Source organism: Symphodus melops (assembly GCF_947650265.1).
Source record: "Symphodus melops genome assembly, chromosome: 15".
In the NCBI taxonomy this organism is placed as follows: domain Eukaryota; kingdom Metazoa; phylum Chordata; class Actinopteri; order Labriformes; family Labridae; genus Symphodus; species Symphodus melops.
Window position 1 is genome coordinate 10913540 of NC_136705.1, and position 18720 is coordinate 10932259.

The following is an 18720-nucleotide window of genomic DNA, read 5'->3' on the forward strand; positions in this document are numbered from 1 at the left end:
ATAATTGCTGGAAATAGTAGACAATAACAATGACAGGAAATCAAGTGAAGAGGTATAGGATGTAAGCAGACTAAGTAACGAAAAGCATGTTTATAGGCGATTTCATGTAGCCTAAGACAAATACGGACCTCTTTTGGCCACTAGAAGAAACTGCAATGGTGGCATCAACTCAATGAAGCGCCTTAGAAAAAAGCCTACGTGACTATTGTTGATTTAAATCCTAACACTTGTTCAAGCAATCATTAAACTGTCCAATAAAACATTTATAATCATGCATTGATAATTAAATTAATATTATTTAAAACTGAATAGGTTGTATGCATCGTATAGGCGTATGCCTTTATACCAAAAGGTAAATAATAAATGGACATGGACGGACATTAAAAATGTAAAACAATTTCTCATCAGATAGATTTGAACATTTTCATATTCTTATGTATTTATTAATATTTTCTAATAGGCTATTCTAATAATATTTCCGTTAAAAAATAACTATAAAATTCTATATCATAAAATCATATTAAAACGTTAATCAAGTGGCTGCCATATTATAAACATTCAAGGCATTTATTTAATATAACACCTGAGCACCTGTGCAAATTATACACTAATGCACATATGTAACCAACATTCGCGGGAAATATTAGATTTGGCGTGAAACATATCTGCAGTCAGAGGGGTGTGTGAGTTGTGTAATTGTTTTATTTTCCCTAAACTTCGTATTCTATGGTCTGTAAATATGCTATCGTAAATATTCTTTGAATGAATACATTTTAATGTACTTCTTATTCGTGTTTGTTTTATTGTAAAAAATACTGCAGTAATTACGCTGCAATCAATAATCACCCTATTTTCTAAGTTGTGGTATCGTCCTGACTGGCGCGAAATGAAATAGACCCGCCTACAATTAAGCTTCGTGTTGCATTAAGTTTTTAAAGAACAGTCGCGGAAGTAAAGCGATTCGCCTTCAAATTAAAAGATATCACGACATCTCAAACGAGCTCCCGAGTACGTCGTATGCGCAACCCGATTTATTTTGAAGTCGGTGGCCGGACGTACGTATCCTCTTACTAGCTGCTGGACCAAACCTTTAAACACACGCTGGGCTCTTTCTGCAAAGTGTCAGTGTCGAAATCTTATCGGTAGCATTTTCTTGTGTTTTTAGAAGTAAGTAGTAAATATTCTTTTCTGATTTTTGTGGATATCAGTGGAGCTGCACATTTAAAAACTTTATGCATTACCTCTGGCGGGGTAATTTGATGAACTACTTCTTGAACTAAATGACTGCTTGAAGAACCTGCTTGTCGACAAACTACTATTTTGTTCATCCAGAAAAAAAACCAACTTTGATTGTGGCCGAAATACCTTTGTAGTTGGTAATAATGAGCTGGTAAGTGTTCTTATTCTCGCGTATTATGCTAAAAGTTAACTCTTTTGTGTAAGGTTAACGTTTTATCTTAAACTCGGCAAAAAAAAAGTCCTGTATAATGAAGCTGTTTTATCTTTACTTTAACAATAAGGATTTGTAGTATGAATTTACTGCACTAGAGACATTCATGCGTTATTCGTTTACCTTTACTTAGAGTAGGCTATGAGTTTTTCCCTGACATTCACCGTCGTGGAATAAGCCCATTGTTAGTGTCAGAAAAGCAGAATTTGTTGTGAAAGTTATTCTTGTCTTTTAACTTTTACTTGATAATCGTTTACTGTCGGCTAAGTGAATGCATTGCAGTAAAACATATGTATGTGCCATACACGTGAATGGAGTTAGTCCCGCCCCCTGTAAAGCTCTATCATTTATGGTTTTCCTGTTGCTGACAGCCTTAAGGGAGAAACCCGGAGTGCCTCCCCTCATTGCCCCAAACCAGACGAATCTCAAGAGCCCCTGGGCACAGCCATGGAGACTGGAGGTGCAGAGGGTCAGTCACAAGAAAATGACACGAAGGGGGGCCAAACATAGTTTACTGGGGGATTATCTTAATCCCCCAGAAATGTTATGTTCATGTCATTTATTGCTGGGATAATGAGGAAATATTGTAGTTTGTCACATCAAATTCTCATCCACATCATTAACAGATTTTCAGCAGGAACGCATTATGTCCTATCAAAGATTACCAACCTGGAAAAGGCATGCAATAGCTGGTGAATGAGAGGTTGTGCCCTTCATATGTTATGCTTCATCAGCTTTACTCTCTCTGCTGTTCCTGTGAAGATGGCACTGTGAAATCGGAGAACATGATGTCTGACGTGGTCATCACCAAGGAGATGGAGGAAGAGGAGAAGCAGGCGATGGAGGAAGGGGAGAAGAAAGAAAAGCAGATGATTGAAAAGGTGTGTTATTCCTCAGTGTGTTTTCTTTTCAAAACCTAAAGCAGACAACACATTAATTCATAACTGTGTTGATACATCCTTTGGTTGAGTAGTTCCTTGGTTTATCAAAAGTGTTTGTGTTTAGTCTACATGAACAGTGACAGATATGGCTTCTTCATTTTCTAGACCACTTGATCAAAAGTTTAAAATGACTGAAGATACAAAACATATTTGTGGTTGTTATTTAAGATCCAAACCCTCAAATTACATCCATCCTTAAACATGTTCAATCCTGTTTCTGTTTGTATTGCTTCATTGCTCATCGCCAGGCCCGGGAAACATGGGAGAGGGAATCTCATGACATGCGCTTCAAGAGGCTGCAGCATTTGCTTCAGAAGAGTAACATTTACTCTAAATTCTTGCTGACTAAAATGGAGCAACAACAGCATGAGGTGTGTGGAAAGCACAACACATGGGAAGCCTTTTATACGTTAGCATAGTTTACTGTCTGAGGCACGATTGTAACCTTGCGCTCTGTTTCCAGGAGAACCTGAGGAAGGAGAAAATTGAGAAAAAGGGCAAGAAGGTGAAGAAAGTTTTCTAAAGAAATATTTGCGCTTGGCATTTCAATTCTATTCTCCTTATTAACATGGGCGTGCTTGTGTTTTAGATGCAAAAAACAAACGGTGCAGAGTCTGAAAAAGGTGAGTAGATTTTCTAGTACTAGTTTTTATATTTAATGTAGTTCAAACGGTGAGTTCAACCTTCAGATGTAAACACACAGAAAAGTGACTTTAGCTTGTTTCTTATGTGACCAGAAAAAAAGAAGCGGAAGAGGGATGAAGACTACAAAATAGCAGACGTCATGACAAAAGAAGTACGCTAACATTCTCAACTTTTTAGTTGTGTGCTGTTTTTTCCATTGGTTGATCTGCTCACACTGTTTCTGCTTGATCTTGTCTTCCAGGAAATCATGTCGCAGTCAAAGAAAGCAAAAGTAGAGCAGTTGGTAAGGGTTTTTTTTTTTAAACAGTTTTTCTTCACTATAGATGATTTCAATTATCCAGAAGGGGAAATCGAGGTGTCAGGAAACGTAGGTACGACAGGTTTAACTTGAATTGAATTTGACACATGCAACTGTGTTTGATCTCAGGATGAAGCGCCGGCTCAAAAGAAATTGGAAGCCGAGGACATCGAGAAGATGAGTGACTCCAACCAGGACATCAAGAACCGTCTGTCAGAGGCGGTGCGGGACAACGCCAAGCATCTCCTCGATCCTCACAGGAAGGTGAACGGCCAGCCAGTCCCCGCCCAGCAGCCGGAGAACTTCACCGGAGGGGTGATGAGGTGGTACCAGATCGAAGGCATCGAGTGGCTGAGGGTCAGTGGGGCTTCGCTAACATGGGACTGTGGGAAGTGATTCTCCATTTCCAAGTGTTCAGCACGCAGCTTTGTGTTCTGTCAGATGCTGTGGGAGAACGGCATCAACGGGATCCTGGCTGACGAGATGGGTCTGGGTAAGACCATCCAGTGCATCGCTCACATTGCCATGATGATCGAAAAGAATGTGTTGGGCCCCTTCCTGGTGGTGGCCCCTCTCTCCACTCTGCCCAACTGGATCAATGAATTCAAGCGCTTCACACCAGAGGTAGGACAATGTGTCATTGAGGTTGTGAAAGGCTCAATTACTTTTTTTTTTTTTTTTTTTTTCCCCTGCCACCATTGAAGTGAGCTTTAATGAAGAAGTTTAAATTCACCTCATTCAAAGAATATATAATCCTCATTAACCTGCTGTGCTCAGTTATATCACAGGGGGACAGAATGAACCAGAGCTAAGTCCATATCATGTTTGTGTCCCAAGGTGTCTGTGGTGCTTTACCACGGCCCTCAAGCAGAGAGGGCCAAGGTGTTGAAACAGATCCGCAGGCCTCAGGGCTCCCTCAACATGTGTCCCGTGGTCATCACCTCCTTTGAGATCTCAATGATCGACAGAAAGTTCCTACAGGTAGGATCCGTGCACATCCTCATCTTTACATAACAGAATATTTTGACACCAATCCTCATGACTGCAACGTTCATTTATCAGTCAAATATTCAAATGCTTTACTGTTTCGTTCACAAATGAGATCCAGTCCAATGGTGTGAAATAGTACCTCAGCAGCGAAGCTTCTCTGTAAATGACTCGTGATTATCGTTGATAGCAGGTGAGTTTTATTCCCTGTCACAAGGCAGTGACTCTTAATCTGTGAAGTAGCTACATTCATTTTGTCTGATGAACAGACCAACATAAAACCACCAGTTCACATCACACACTTATTTTATTAATTCGTACAAAGAATTTCCGAGGTAATGCTCCTGGAATATGATTTGCTGCTTGTCTTTGTGTTACCTGATTTTCTTTGTTTTGCTTTCTTGATTCAATAAACAAGCAATCTAAATGTCACGAGCTGTGGAACAATGCAGTACTCTACGTTGTCACATTAACTCTGCGCCCTTCTGTCTTACTGTTCTCTTGAATGTTGTCTGATAAGGCGGACCACCTCTGTTTTGTGTTGCAGCGCTTCCAGTGGAAGTACCTGATAGTGGACGAAGGCCACAGAATCAAAAACCTCAACTGTCGGCTGGTGAGAGAGCTGAAGATGCTGCCCACTGACAACAAGCTGCTGCTGACAGGAACGCCGCTGCAGAACAACCTCGCTGAGCTCTGGTCCCTCCTCAACTTCCTGCTGCCAGAGGTCTTTGATGATCTTAAGAGGTACGAACCCTCCACAGCTACATGTGAACAACTTATCACCATTAGATCATTCAATATGGAATTATGCTCTTGCAGCAAAACTAACAACAATGGTGTTAAATGAGGTTTCATGTCGGGATGAAGCCAAGAATGCCATCATAATGTATGACATGTAATGACAAAGACGAAGAATTACAGAATGGAATCTCACAGAAGCAACATTTAACATTCAACCAAGACAGGATCTGCCAATCAAACTTTTTGTTACCATTGAGGTTGCCCCCTGCTGGCCAATTGAGAGTGTTCATGTTTAAGGCGTGTTCTCATCGGCTTTAGTTTACCAAATAGAATGCAGCGCCCAATGAGAGATGGGTAGATGTTGTTCCCATCAATTAATTGATTAGTGTTTATTTGTAGAGCACCAATTCAAAACAAATGTTATCTTAAGACACTTGAAAAAAAGAGAAACATCAACATTCTGTTGAAGCTGTGTTTGGCTTGGAAGTGGGACAGAAGAAGATGCAGGACGAAGGACTTGGACAGACAGAGCAACGACGAGTATAATATTTATATCTACAATGTCAGTCATAGTTGATAAATATTTCGATGTTTCTGCCTATTGCGTTGGCTTAGTTTACATCTGTTGAATGTGTCTGCAGTCATTCAAATCAGTATAACATCAGTAAATGTGACATCTTAAAGCCTGCCAAAGATAGCATCAGAGCAACATTTCAAACTGGTCAAACCTTCGGACAGCTCAACAAACACATGTACAGTCACAATTGTTCAATTTCGAAGCAGCTGTGGCTCAGTGGTAGAGTTGGTTGTCTCTCATTGCAAAGGTCGGGTGTTCAATCCCCAGCTCCTGCAGCCACATATCCGATGTGCCCTTTGGAAAGATGCTGCTTCGTCAGTGGTCTACATGCAGTGTAAAAGTGCTTTGAGTAGTCAGAAGACTTTAAAAGCTGATGTCGGACCTTTGGGTGTCATGTTTGCATTTTAGTTTCGAGTCCTGGTTTGACATCGACTCCCTCGGTGAGGCCGAGAATGTGGTGGCTGCAGAGCGTGAGCAGAACATACTGAGCATGCTGCACCAGGTAAGTCTTCATAAACATCAGCACACTGTGCAAACTATCGCACACTGTTATCCTCATGTCACATGCAGTTATGTTTTTCTGGTGTTTTCAAAACAATGGCTTGTATCCTCTGCAGCTAATTTAAAGCACAAACACTTTGTTCCTGTTTTTTTGTTTTTTTTAATGTTGCTTCATTAGATGTGGCACTAAAAGGTCTCACTTCATTTGGACGCCATTAGACTGACTGTTTCTGTAGCTGCACGAACGACAGATTTCTAAAGGTTCCATCCTGTTTCAGATTCTGACCCCGTTCCTGTTGAGGAGGCTGAAGTCGGATGTGACTCTGGAGGTCCCTCCTAAGAAAGAGATCATTGTTTATGCTCCTCTCACAGCCAAACAGGAGTCCTTTTACACCGCCGTGGTCAACAAAACCATCGCCAAAATGCTGGGCCAGGAGAAGGTAACATCAAATAAAGTAAACATTATATAGAGGCAGGGTCTGCTCTGTGTATTCATCTCTGTACGGTTACACTGTGGCGCTCAGTCTTTAAATAAGGATGATGCATCAGCTGTGTAGGAGTACTGTCACATATCAGTTGGCTTATCAGTTCCGATGTATCTGGTCTGCCATTATTCTTGATTTAATCTTGATTTCTTAAATGCTTTTCGTTCTGATATCAAACACTTTGAATTGTTGGATTGGTGCAATGCAAATACAAATTTTTTTGTATTTTTTTTTTTTTTTTTGGACAAGTATTTTTGCTGTTAGTTTTTTTGCTGTTAGAGGTACACGAAGCTGCCCCCTCATTAAACCGTCTTCCTCCTAGACCTACATCAGGGTGCCTAGTTTGACATGAGGGATTCATATTTGTTTGCCTTTTTTTTTTTTAATACAGAAAGGATAGGTACTAGCAAAGTCATTCATTGCTTTCTTTTGTTTCGGTTGTTTAGACGGAGGCTCCTGTAGAGCTGACATCGAGCGGCAGGCCGAAACGCCGCAATCGGAGGTTGGTGGACTACGAAGAAACAGATCAGGAAACGCCACAGGACCTGGAGAAATATCTGGAGAAGGTTCTTAAGGAACAAGAGAGGTCAGCACCGGGTTACAAGGTTCTCAGCGTCAGATCATAAAGAATGCTTTACTTGTGACGTTTGCCTGAGGGGGGGGGGGGGCGGGGTGTGACTCAACTCGTGAGATTGATCTCTTCAACATTTGTCTGCTTCTGTTCCCCTCAAGCTCTCCAGTGGTGGATGTCCAGGGCCCGCTCGATTCCCTAATCGACCTAAAAATGCGGAATATCTTGATGCTGCTGAAAAAATGCTGTAACCACCCCTATTTGGTGGAGTACCCGCTGGACCCTGCCACTCAGGAGTTCAAGGTAATACAGGGCGACCTGTTAGTAAGCGTACAGGTGCTGAACAGCGTCAGAAGCATGAATCATACATTAATTTAGACTTGAAATAGAGGTAGATAAATAGGAGTGGTGCAGATCAAGGAGTGATGATGATGATGATGAACAAGCACAGTTAGTTGTCACTTCCTGTTAATCCATTTCTTCTTCTTCTGTTTTTCTACGTGCAGATTGATGAGCAGCTGGTGCAGAGCTCTGGGAAGTTTCTAATTCTTGACCGACTGTTGCCTGCCCTGAAGAAGAGGGGACACAAGGTGAAACGTCACACAGTGGGCCTCAACATAAGACTTCTGTTAGATTTGCTGAATTCGGGCAAAATAATTGTATCCTACTTGTTCCTGAGATCGGGGGTTTACTTGAAAAGAAAACACACACGCATACCTTTCATGAACCATGGTCCATTAGTTCTTGGGCTCATGTAAAACGATGTTAATGTTGGACTGTACAATTATATCTTAAGTATTAAAATGAACACATTGCTTCAGTCAGTGTACATCCCTTCACATCTAAATGCTATGTCCAGATGTGTTCATCATGTATGTGTCACATCATCCAAACGTTTCAGTTGTGATTTGGATATTTCCCTTGCTGTGTGACCGGCCTCCTGCCCTCTCCTCTGTGTTGCCATTGATTTCTGACTACTGTGATTGGCTACTTCGGTTGCAGGTTCTGATCTTCAGTCAGATGACATCCATCTTGGATATTTTGATGGATTACTGCTATCTGCGGGACTTCAAGTACAGCCGGCTGGATGGCAGCATGATATATGCTGACAGAGATGAAAATGTAAGTTTCAATACAAAGTTGATTTTGAAAAAGAAAAGAGGCTGATATACTGTCGTTTTTGTTTGTTTTTGGAGAGAGAACGGAAAGGTCAAGCAACACAATTTCTGCTCCAGTAGACTCCTACGACTCTGTCCTTGATTCTACATACAGTAACCTGGCTCTTCTCCTCCAGATAACAAAATTCTCCAAAGACCCTGAGGTGTTCCTGTTCCTGCTGAGCACTAGAGCAGGAGGACTCGGGATTAACCTGACAGCTGCTGACACTGTCATCATCTTTGACAGTGACTGGGTGGGTGCAGATTAAACCTCTTGTATTGGAAAGTGTTTCATTACGTCCACATTGTGCGTTGCCTGTACATGTGCTGCGTTAAATCAGTGTGTTGGGTATTCGTCCCCTCTCAGAACCCCCAGGCAGACCTGCAGGCTCAGGACCGCTGTCACCGCATCGGGCAAACCAAACCAGTGGTGGTGTACCGCCTGGTCACAGCCAACACCATCGACCAGAAGATCCTCGAGAGAGCCTCAGCCAAGAGGAAGCTGGAGCAGATGGTCATCCATAAGAGTGAGTGGCACTCTCTCAGTTCTACCATGTTTGACATTCGTATTTGGAAACGCAAGCACTCAATCAAGTGTGGTCTTTCAAAATGTATGTTATTTATAAATCTGCAAAAGCTTTAAAGAATGATCACGCTTGTTCTAAAGCCAAAGGTGATGTCTACAAAAGCACCTCTTTGACAAGCTTCCTTAGTCTTTTAGATGGCTTAAAGATGATGATATTCACTTGACTTTGTATAGAGTGAAGTGAGAAGAAGCTGGAACCATCAACTTTTTGATAGACGTACTATATTTACATAGCGGTAGATGATTAACACAACAATTGCCAGTTCTGTTTCTGTCTGATGACTTGATCCCTTAAATCGAATCGTTTCTTTTCTCCACAGACAAGTTCAAAGGAGGGAAGGCCGATCTGAACCAAAGCAAAAGCTGCATCGATCTGGACGAGCTGAGGGAGCTGCTCAAAGCCAGGGGCACCGAGAAGTAAGATGCTCCTCTTAACTCAAGCAAACTCCAAGTGAATGTAAAAACACCCGAGGATCAGTGGCTGAACGTGTGGCTGTGACTTCTGTCCCATTCAGGGAGGTGAAAGCATCCCGGGGGAAAGTGATCAGTGACAAGGACCTGGAGGTTTTGCTGGATCGCAGTGACTTAATGGGTAAGAAGCAGTGAGGTTATACGGTATAAAGAAGGACAATGGGCCTTCCGTTGACAAATGTGAAGCGAAAACAACAATGAAAAGCGCTCGCATATTGCACACTTTGAGTGTACAGCAGGGATCGACTAGGAAAGCTGCAGTATTGATGCCAGGCTGCCTCTGCTTACAAAAAATACCCACTTCAAGGTGAATCTGCAAATATCTCTTGTGTTGGTACAGAGCAGAGCAGATTCTTGTCTTGAAGCAGACACTCACTGGTATGGATGTTGAATGAGTCCCGGGTTCATGTTACATTCCTCCCACTGCAACTTCCCTCCTCTGTCAATCATTGAATTGATAACTTGTTATAGCATCAGTATACATATTCCAGAGGCACTTCTCAGATAAAGTTTCAGCGTGATCTGTATCTCAAGGAGACTGGGCGTGGAAAAAAAACAACCATTTTCAGTATTTCCCATCTGTTAACATGGAAGAGGTGGGTTTGCTCTGTCCTTTCTTTGTACAGCCTTTGGTGAGAAGACGCCCAGCTCAGCAGTCACTGATGGCAAACAGAATCTGTGTAGAAGCATCTAGAACAGGCTCCTCAGTGCATATCTGTGTTCTTTTTTGTTTGTGTTTACCTTTGCCCGTGCACGTCAGTAATTCACACATACTCATGCGGTCTGTCGGTGCTCTGCGCTACACTAGACTTTTAGACTTTTTATTTTATTGTCCCCGAGGGGAAATTCTATTCCATAGTGTACAGTTTTAAGGGCAGTGCGCCAACAGAGGGTGAACACAGGCACAGGGAGATACATGTGAGACAACAGGACATACATGTGGGGCAGCAGGACATACAGTGACAGGACATACAGTGCATATGGTTATGGGGGGACCGGGGATTGGGACTGAGATGGATTTTTATTGAGGGCTGAGATGACTGCAGGCACCAGGCTTCTGCCGTATCGTGCCCTCCTGCACAGCAGGGACCTGTAACTGCATCCAGATGGCATGATGGTACACACTCTACACTGTAGAGCTACTAAGCCGCCACTCTAGTCAGTCACTGTGTCCACACAGCGAGCGCTGCGTCCGTCTTTGTTTCAAATACGCTGCATGTCTGCTTCTGACTTCAAGCTGGACAGAATATGATAAATCAGACAGGAAATCGCATAGAACATCCGGTCACTTTCAAAATAAAATTGTGTGTGTAAATAGAGAGGAATATGGAGGAGGACAAGAGTACGGGAGGGACAGGGGGATGTTCGTGTATGATGTGGCTCTTCAAAGTAAACGTTATATAAAAAAAAAGAAAAAAAGAAATTGGCTCTTAGTCAGTGACTGGTTGACGATCCCTGATCTAGAATGTTGCTTCTCGAACACACTTCAGTGTATAAGCATGCTTTTAGCTGAACAATAAGACCGATGGTAACAGTCTCTTCCCTTATCATAAACTACAGCACACCAAAGACCTCCTTTTCTATGAACATTTTCAAGTTTGAGTAAATGAACCAGTTCTGCAGATTTGTTTCAGCCAAGTCAGAACTTTTTTTACTGAACCCTCTTGATATGTCACCAAGTAGAAAGTTTATAACGAACCATTTCCCAACATTACAGTGGATTAGTGTTATCCGTGTGTACTTTCTGCATTGTGTTTTGGCAGTAACTCAGGAGACAGCTTCGGGTTTCTGGTTTTATATTCTGTGTTCAACAGAAGAGAAAAAAAGCACAAATGAACGAGTCGTGTGTCGTTGTCGTGGAGTATCTCCCCTGACAAACGTGTGTCATTAAGGAGAGAAGACGCAATTTTTTTTTTACTGCGCAAGGCGCTAGTTTAATATCCAATACATTAGCCGTTAACGTTTGCGATGCAACTAATAACTTTAGATATAATATTCAAAACTTTACAAAAGTGATGCAGGATAAATCGAGTTTGATCTGAAACAGAACACCACTGTTTGATTACATATAACCAATTTAAAAAATTTTTTTTAAATGAGTCTATTGACGGAGCATAAATCATTATTGATCTACCTCTGATCAAACTGTCAACGGCTCAGACCAGAACATGCTCATACCGTGCACTCACCTTCGTAATAATGCAGACACACACACTCCATAAACAGGCAGGAGGATGTATAATAATTTTAAAAAAGGGGGGGGGTGAAATTTATCAGTTGTCAATATAAGCCTGTTACATTAGCATGAGGTCTGTATGTGTCATGAGGAGGATATTAAACTCAATCATTGCCTTCGTGTTGTCCCTTCAACATTTAAAGTGGATTCATTTTATTGTTCCAAGACTAACAATTTGTCATCGTTGAAGATTCTTACTGCACGCCTTCCATCCACCTAAATGCCTACTTGTAGAGCGAAATTATGAACCACTCATTACTGTATTGAACTGGACTGTGGATGTGGTCTTTTTCACTGCTGAACTGAACTACTGTTTGTATTTTCAGACAAACCGAAGGGGAGTACGAAGAAAGAGAAGCTGGGAGTCTTTAGAGTGATCGAAACTGAAGAGTCGTCAGAGATCGCGCTGACCTGAGAAAACTTGAAATACTCGGATATGAACCTTCAACCACTGTCACTCTGGATTTAAAAAAAAAAACAAAAAAAAAACACTTGAACTGCAGTCACTTGTAGTTGATACTGAAACTTAAAGAAAATATCCTGAAACTGCTGTTTGTAGGCTTTAAAAGGTGTCTTTTTTTTCCTTTCACTTTCTAAACTGACATCAAAGCACTCTGTATATTGAGCTTTTTTTTGTTGTGTATTTTCTTCCTTGTACATTTAACCTTCCAGTGAAAGCTACAACATGACATTAAAGTCATTTAGTGCAATTGCGGTGTTCGAAATCAGACATGTCTACTGACCGGTTGTACTTGCAAGTTAAACATCGAATCACATGCTTTCTTTCACAGCATTCGTTTATTTGAAGAGAGAAAACTTTATGCCTTCTGGTTGTTTAACCTGCTCCAATTTATCCATCTTGCACTTTCACACAGCTGATGCACACTTGTTCTGTCCTTTTATAAATAAAGTTTGACTTATCTTTGTCTTTCCTCAACCTTGCTGAACATTTTGACCTGTAAGTTTAGTAAAAATGATTACTAAAGAAACATTTCACCGACTATTCTGATAACACTTCGGTTTGCAAAATTGAGAAACACACATTACAATTTTAATTTCAGTTCTTGGGAAGATTGGCCCTTTTGCATTTGCCAGTGGGAATCTGTAAAACGACAAAAAACGTATAAACAAAGTATTAGATGTGAAAAAGCACACCTTTCAGGCTGACGCATAGGCAATATTATCGTTGCCAAACTTTACGACCCACTGCACCCAAAACAAAGGGGCAAATGACTGGAGACCCCCACTGTCCCTTGATGTGGATAAAGCCTATTTAAACACTGGCATTAGAACAACAAAAAGGGCACAACTACCTATAAAACATACCATTAATTTTAGTTTCTGGTAAGAAACTGTAAAAGCAGAAAAGCGATCTCACGTGATGTCTGTGTGCATCTTTATTTGTAAGGAGGAAAAGAAACTGATCACTGCAGTCGTGCAAAGATGTCTTTTCAAGGCTTTTATGCCTTTTATTGTAGCGACAACATAGTTGATGGTTAGATAGTGACAGTGGAGGAAAACGTGAGAAAGGAGCCACAGGTCAGATTGGAATCTGGGTCTCTCACTTTGAGGGCTACAGCCTCTTTACATGAGGCGGTGAAACTAGCCGCCAGTCCACCAGCAACCCTAATCAAACAATTAAAAGGAGTTTTTACGTTTGACTTTAATTTCAGCATAAATTTCACTAAATGTCTATTTTCTTTTATTGTAAATTGAACAACTTTATGGTATATTTATATAATACAAATATTCCAAAATTCAATGATTGCAGATGTGAGGTTAATCTGAGGTACACATTTGAGGTTTATATGGAGAACTTTGAATGTATCTAGTGTGCATACAATTGAGTCAAAATATAGCTGTATATAAACTGTATACAGTATACATATGGCATGCTATTGTGGAATTCATAATGCGTAACAAAACCTTGAATATATTAAATTTGTCGTTCGAGAATGGTTTCAAGTGAAATCCTAACCATCTCACTCGCCACAAAGCAAGCTTCTTTTTACCAATAACTAAAACACAACTTTGTTTTTAGTTGTCAAATTGAGACAGTGATAATGTTCCTTATTAGTATATGATCTCTTCAAGTTTAATTTATACTTGGGGAACATAGGTGAAAACACAGGATGTGCTTCAGTGTGTGGTGAACTGTTATTAAAGAGTCACTCAGCACCAATGTCCTCAACCAGTTCAAATTTAGGTTGAAGTCAGGAGTAACTTTATTTTACAATGGCTGCTGTTCAGGTCTAAGTCCTCTCCCAGCAGGTAAGTATGTGCTGACACTTCAAGATTCACAGGTGTCATTTGGCCCGACAAGGTGTGAGGTGTCACGGGTAGGCAACAGGGATACAAGATCTGATCAGGAGTCTGGACATTTGGCCTGTGGCAGAATAACTGAATAAGATATTTTAGAGGATGTTGACACCAAGCTGCTTATTTGTACAAATAGATATTTGAAAATGTATTTTAAACGTATATAGAGCAATGCTTGTATTTATTATACTCTGTATCAAGTTATTAACCATTTGGTGCTGAGCCCTTCCTTATACATAGAAAGTGACAAGACAGAGAAGACTTACGTGGTGTTCATAATCATAAATACATTATGCAAAATAACTGACCTTATCAACAATGGTACACAGAAAATCTGTCATTTACTCAATTCACAATGAAATTATGATGAAATTAAGTCATTTTGTGTATTAAATTGAGCATTAAAGGATACTTTATAATACAATTTCCTTGAGTAAAGGTAATTGCATATCATGCTGGAGACTTTACTCAAAGGTCAGTTCAAACAGGTTTTACTTGCGTTAATTTACAATCCGACATACCTTGAACGCATCAAAAGATGCACTTTCACACTACGTCATTACGCAGAGCTACGTATCCCCTTTGTCCAATCAGGTGAGAAGCTCGAAGCTCAGGAAAGAAGCAGATGATATGGCAGCTTTGAGAGCGACCAGGTGGAACTTGTTTTGTTCACACGGCTAAATCTTTGATTATGAAAACACGTTGACTCGGAAGCGGCAGCTGCGCGAGATGATTTACTTAATATTGATTTCCGCTATCTCCGGAGCAGTGGTTACATTGGTGTTACAGTTCCTGCTGATATACCGGAGAAGCCCTGAGCCCGTAGGCAGGACAGTGCAGTATGTCAAAGTAGTGCCTGATAACGCATTGAAGGATTACTTTAATACCCAACATGCCGAGCCAGGCCATCAGCAGCAGGACAGCACGGCATCTGCTGCTTCAAAACAGCAAGAGGCCGCCTCAACAAGGCAGCAGGAAGCGGCTGTCACCGGCGGCAGCCCAAAACAACAGCCGCCACCGCCTTCTCAAAGCGAGCCCGGAGATGCGGCCAAACCTGAAACGTGTAATTTCCTTAATGCTATATTTTTGTTCTTATTCAGAGAGCTCAGAGACACCCCTGTTGTACGACACTGGCTCACCAAAAAGATCAAGGTGGAATTTGAGGAGCTACTGCAGACCAAGACAGCAGGTCGGCTCCTTGAGGGACTTAGTCTGAGGGATATATCCCTGGGCAATTCCCTGCCGGTCTTTAAAACAGCCAAACTTATGAAGCCGGTGCATTTGAACGAGGACGGTATGCCTGAGGAACTCAACTTTGAGGTGGACATCGAGTACAATGGCGGCTTCCACCTCGCCATCGACGTCGAACTAGTGTTTGGGAAGTCTGCCTACCTGTTCGTGAAGATGAGACGCGTTGTAGGGAGACTACGGCTGCAGTTCACGCGCATGCCCTTCTCCCATTGGTCCTTCTCCTTCCTCGAGGACCCGCTGGTGGATTTTGAGGCGAAGTCCCAGTTTGAAGGAAGGCCGCTTCCTCAGCTCACCTCCATCATAGTAAACCAACTGAAACGGGTCATCAAAAAGAAACACACCTTACCCAACTACAAAATCAGGTAAGCGCTGTTCTCTTATCAGTAACTGTGTGCTGAACAAACTCGCTGAACCAATAAACAATTTGACCCAGGCTTTCACCTGATCAGAAGATGAAAAGAAATGGGGGGTGATGCCTGAAGTTGCACATTTTTAAATGTATGCTTCTGGAAAATATCTGCAGTAACTTTGATCGTGCTTGCAAAGCTAACAACTAAAAGTCAACTGTGGTCAATGAAATAATATAAAGCCTCAAAATGGACCATCAAGGGTTTTTAATATAGTGTATGCAGAAACAAAATGTCATGTAGGTTAAGGGCCAACAAACTAAAGTACCAAAACGAGGCCTGGGCGGTAGAACAACAGTGATGATAATTATTTTCTCAGCGGTTTCCAGCACTGTGCTTGAGAAATGTTTCAGTATAGTTTGTCAAGTTTGACAACAACACATGTTTAAACCACTATTAACCTTCCAGTTCTTCAACTTTCACCCTGGAGCAAAAAGCAGCCTATACATTTGAAAGAAAGGATTTGACATATAGTGATAATTACAGATATCGACTGCTGTTATATTTTTAGTCACATCGCCAAGCACTAACTAGAGCTATTAAATTATAACCCATTTTCTTTGAACCCATACCATTTGTTTGTGTGACAATATAACTACAAATAGGCAATTTGAACATGATAATGAGCAAAAGATCCAGCTTCTAAAGGTCAGTAAATGCATCACTAAGGAATAAACACCTTTTTACATTTACTAGTATTTCAAGGAGACAAATGTTTACATTTTCTTGAACAGCAATTGAATATAAGCGAAAACTATATTGCCTAATTTAGATTAAAATATTTTAGCCACTTTCTTTCTTTCTCCCACTTTCTGACTTTACAACAACAAAAAATAACTTTTGGGATTGCTTCTGCAGAGAGTTGAGAAAGTGTGGCGTAATGGCTGCAATGTCCTTTGGGGCAACTGGGCCAGATCAAATGACATCTACAGAAAGTGCTTGATTTAGCCTCTGGCAGGCTCAGATAATTGTCCGAGATGTCCAAAAACAGAAAGGATGAAGATTTCCACAGAGAAACCTTATTCTGTGAGTCACAATTTGTGATTTTTATGAATAAAGTCTGCAGTGTAGAAAGACAGTCTAACAACCATTTCTAGACAGAAAGAGATATTCTTGAAATCTTTAGTGTCCTTCCTCGTAATATTGTTTAACAAAGGTTATAGAATAACAGTCTGAAGAACTATTATTGAAAGAATTAGGTTTGACACATTAAACACATCAGCACTAATCATAACGACACAAACCTGACCTTCAGCAGTGTCTGTTTAATCACTCAGAGCTACGTCTGGAGTATGAGGATCACAATGACTTTTACTGAGTCTGCAAATGACCCAAACCTGATCTAAGTGGACAAAGCAATCTCCCCTTATGATCCACTCAGAAGTTGAGGAGCCTCTGACTGCATTACAGTATTGATCTTCTTATCCTGTTTACATTTGAAGGCCTTGTCTTTAGAATCCGAATCCGCTTTTGTTGCCAGGTACACACACACACACACACACGCACACGCACACGCACATGCAAGGAAATTACGTTTGGTGAACAGTGTTATCCATGTACAAAGTTATAACTTTGAATATCAACAACAAAAAACACAAATAAACAGACTATGTACAAGACTAAATAAGATAATAGTGCAGTGGTGAGCAGTGCAAAAGTTGCAAAAGAGTTTAGAAAGTTTGTGTCCAGGCGGAGGATCCTGCACAGGTGTTACCTGCCCGCTTCCTGGCCCTGAACCGCTCTCGGTCCCGAATGGGAGCACTGGACCTCAAACAAATATTTATCATCGGAACTAGTGCTGCTCCTGGTTTTATTTGTGAATCCCATGTTTCTGAGTACATGGTGGATTTGGGTGAGTTTATTAACAACATTACTGACAAACTTACCAGGTTGTGCTGTCACAATGAATGCCGAAGTTTCTTGCGTGTGTGAAACAAAGAAGCTGTCACAATCCAAATTTAAATATCCCACTCCATGAGTCAGAGGCATTTAGATTTCTTAACTCCTACTTGCAGCTGCTACTCTTTTCTTTTTTTTAAATATATCACTTTTGCTTTAGGTATCATGATTCATAAATGTCGACTGCATGACTGTGTTAAGACAAACTCACAGGGCTCTCAGAAAATCTAAAATGATAAAGAGGCGTAATAAAGGAAGCTTTGAATGTGTTAATAAAGATACATTTATCGTTCTTTCTATTGTGGATATAATGTTTACACACCACAACAGGCCTGTCCATCAGAAGAGAGTCTCAATAAGACTTAATTATATTTATGATAAACTTCATGTAGAACCTTTAAAGGGGCTATATGTAACCTTTAAAAATACCTCTTGTGACACAGCAGGCTGCTGGACTAGCTGCACCAGCATCCTGTTCGCTCTCGCTCGTACATACACGAGCAAGCGTCTTCATCGGCTGCGAAACTCACAGTTTCTAGAGGAATTATCTGACCTTTTCAAAAGAAGTGAAGCCATCTCTGGGTCAGTTTTTGTCCCCGAAACAGATCGAAGCTCCCTCCATTAATGAGAAGCTCTCCCGTGTTCACTGTAGTTTTCGCCCGACGCCGGCCAGAGTCTAGTTTGGCTCGACGGGCTTCTACAGATAACATTTTTTTTAGGTTTCTTGTGCCTACGTGGAGTCTGCGAAGGAGTCTGTATTGTGCTAAAGGCCAGTCGATTCCATCTTAGACTTGAATGCACTTTGTGCACCTTTATGTGGTGCAGCTGTCTGTTGCTCTTTCATGTCACCGTTGTGTTTTAATTATGTTTTAGTAGTGTTGCTTTTGTTCCTGTTTTTACCCTGGAAAGCACCGTGTGCACCATTTTGCACTGGAAGGTGCTATACAATTAAAATTTGAATAATTGATTGATTCTCCATCCAGTCAGGAACAACTGTTGCTCTCCTTTAAGTAGAGCTGTGTGAGGAGAACACGCATAGAAGGTCACTTCCTGAAGCTTCCGTGGAAAATCGAACCAGGGTTCATCAAAAACAAAAATAACAAATAACCGATCTGTATCGTCACACTTTTTGGGACCCTTCCGTTGGGGTGGCAAGAATATCAAGCCGACCTTAAAAAGTGGAGCTAAACACTGCAGT

At 41.1% G+C, this 18720-nt stretch overlaps 2 protein-coding genes across 3 annotated transcripts in view; both read left to right on the forward strand.

The window, feature by feature from the left end:
* The first annotated feature begins 942 nt into the window (after positions 1 to 942).
* hells (helicase, lymphoid specific) lies at positions 943 to 12583 on the forward strand. Of its 2 annotated transcripts, none has more exons than XM_079363153.1 (23): positions 943 to 1390; positions 1822 to 1910; positions 2213 to 2331; positions 2640 to 2762; positions 2855 to 2896; positions 2981 to 3014; positions 3129 to 3187; positions 3278 to 3319; positions 3464 to 3691; positions 3776 to 3958; positions 4172 to 4315; positions 4869 to 5065; positions 6048 to 6141; positions 6419 to 6580; positions 7072 to 7211; positions 7358 to 7499; positions 7703 to 7786; positions 8199 to 8318; positions 8491 to 8607; positions 8721 to 8880; positions 9260 to 9356; positions 9455 to 9531; positions 11973 to 12583. In XM_079363153.1, the coding sequence occupies exons 1-23, from the start codon at positions 1383 to 1385 to the stop codon at positions 12059 to 12061; spliced, it is 2550 nt and encodes an 849-aa protein (XP_079219279.1). In that variant the 5' UTR covers positions 943 to 1382; the 3' UTR covers positions 12062 to 12583. The 2 variants fall into 2 exon arrangements, with proteins under 2 accessions (XP_079219279.1, XP_079219278.1); XM_079363152.1 differs by having other exon boundaries at positions 944 to 1390; positions 1822 to 1919.
* Positions 12584 to 14548: 1965 nt separating this feature from the next.
* Positions 14549 to 18720, forward strand: part of pdzd8 (PDZ domain containing 8) — a 37937-nt gene continuing 33765 nt past the window's right edge. The window contains exon 1 of the mRNA XM_079363495.1: positions 14549 to 15578. Coding sequence (XP_079219621.1) covers positions 14695 to 15578 — 884 coding nt within the window. The 5' untranslated portion in view covers positions 14549 to 14694. The remainder of the gene's footprint in view (positions 15579 to 18720) is intronic.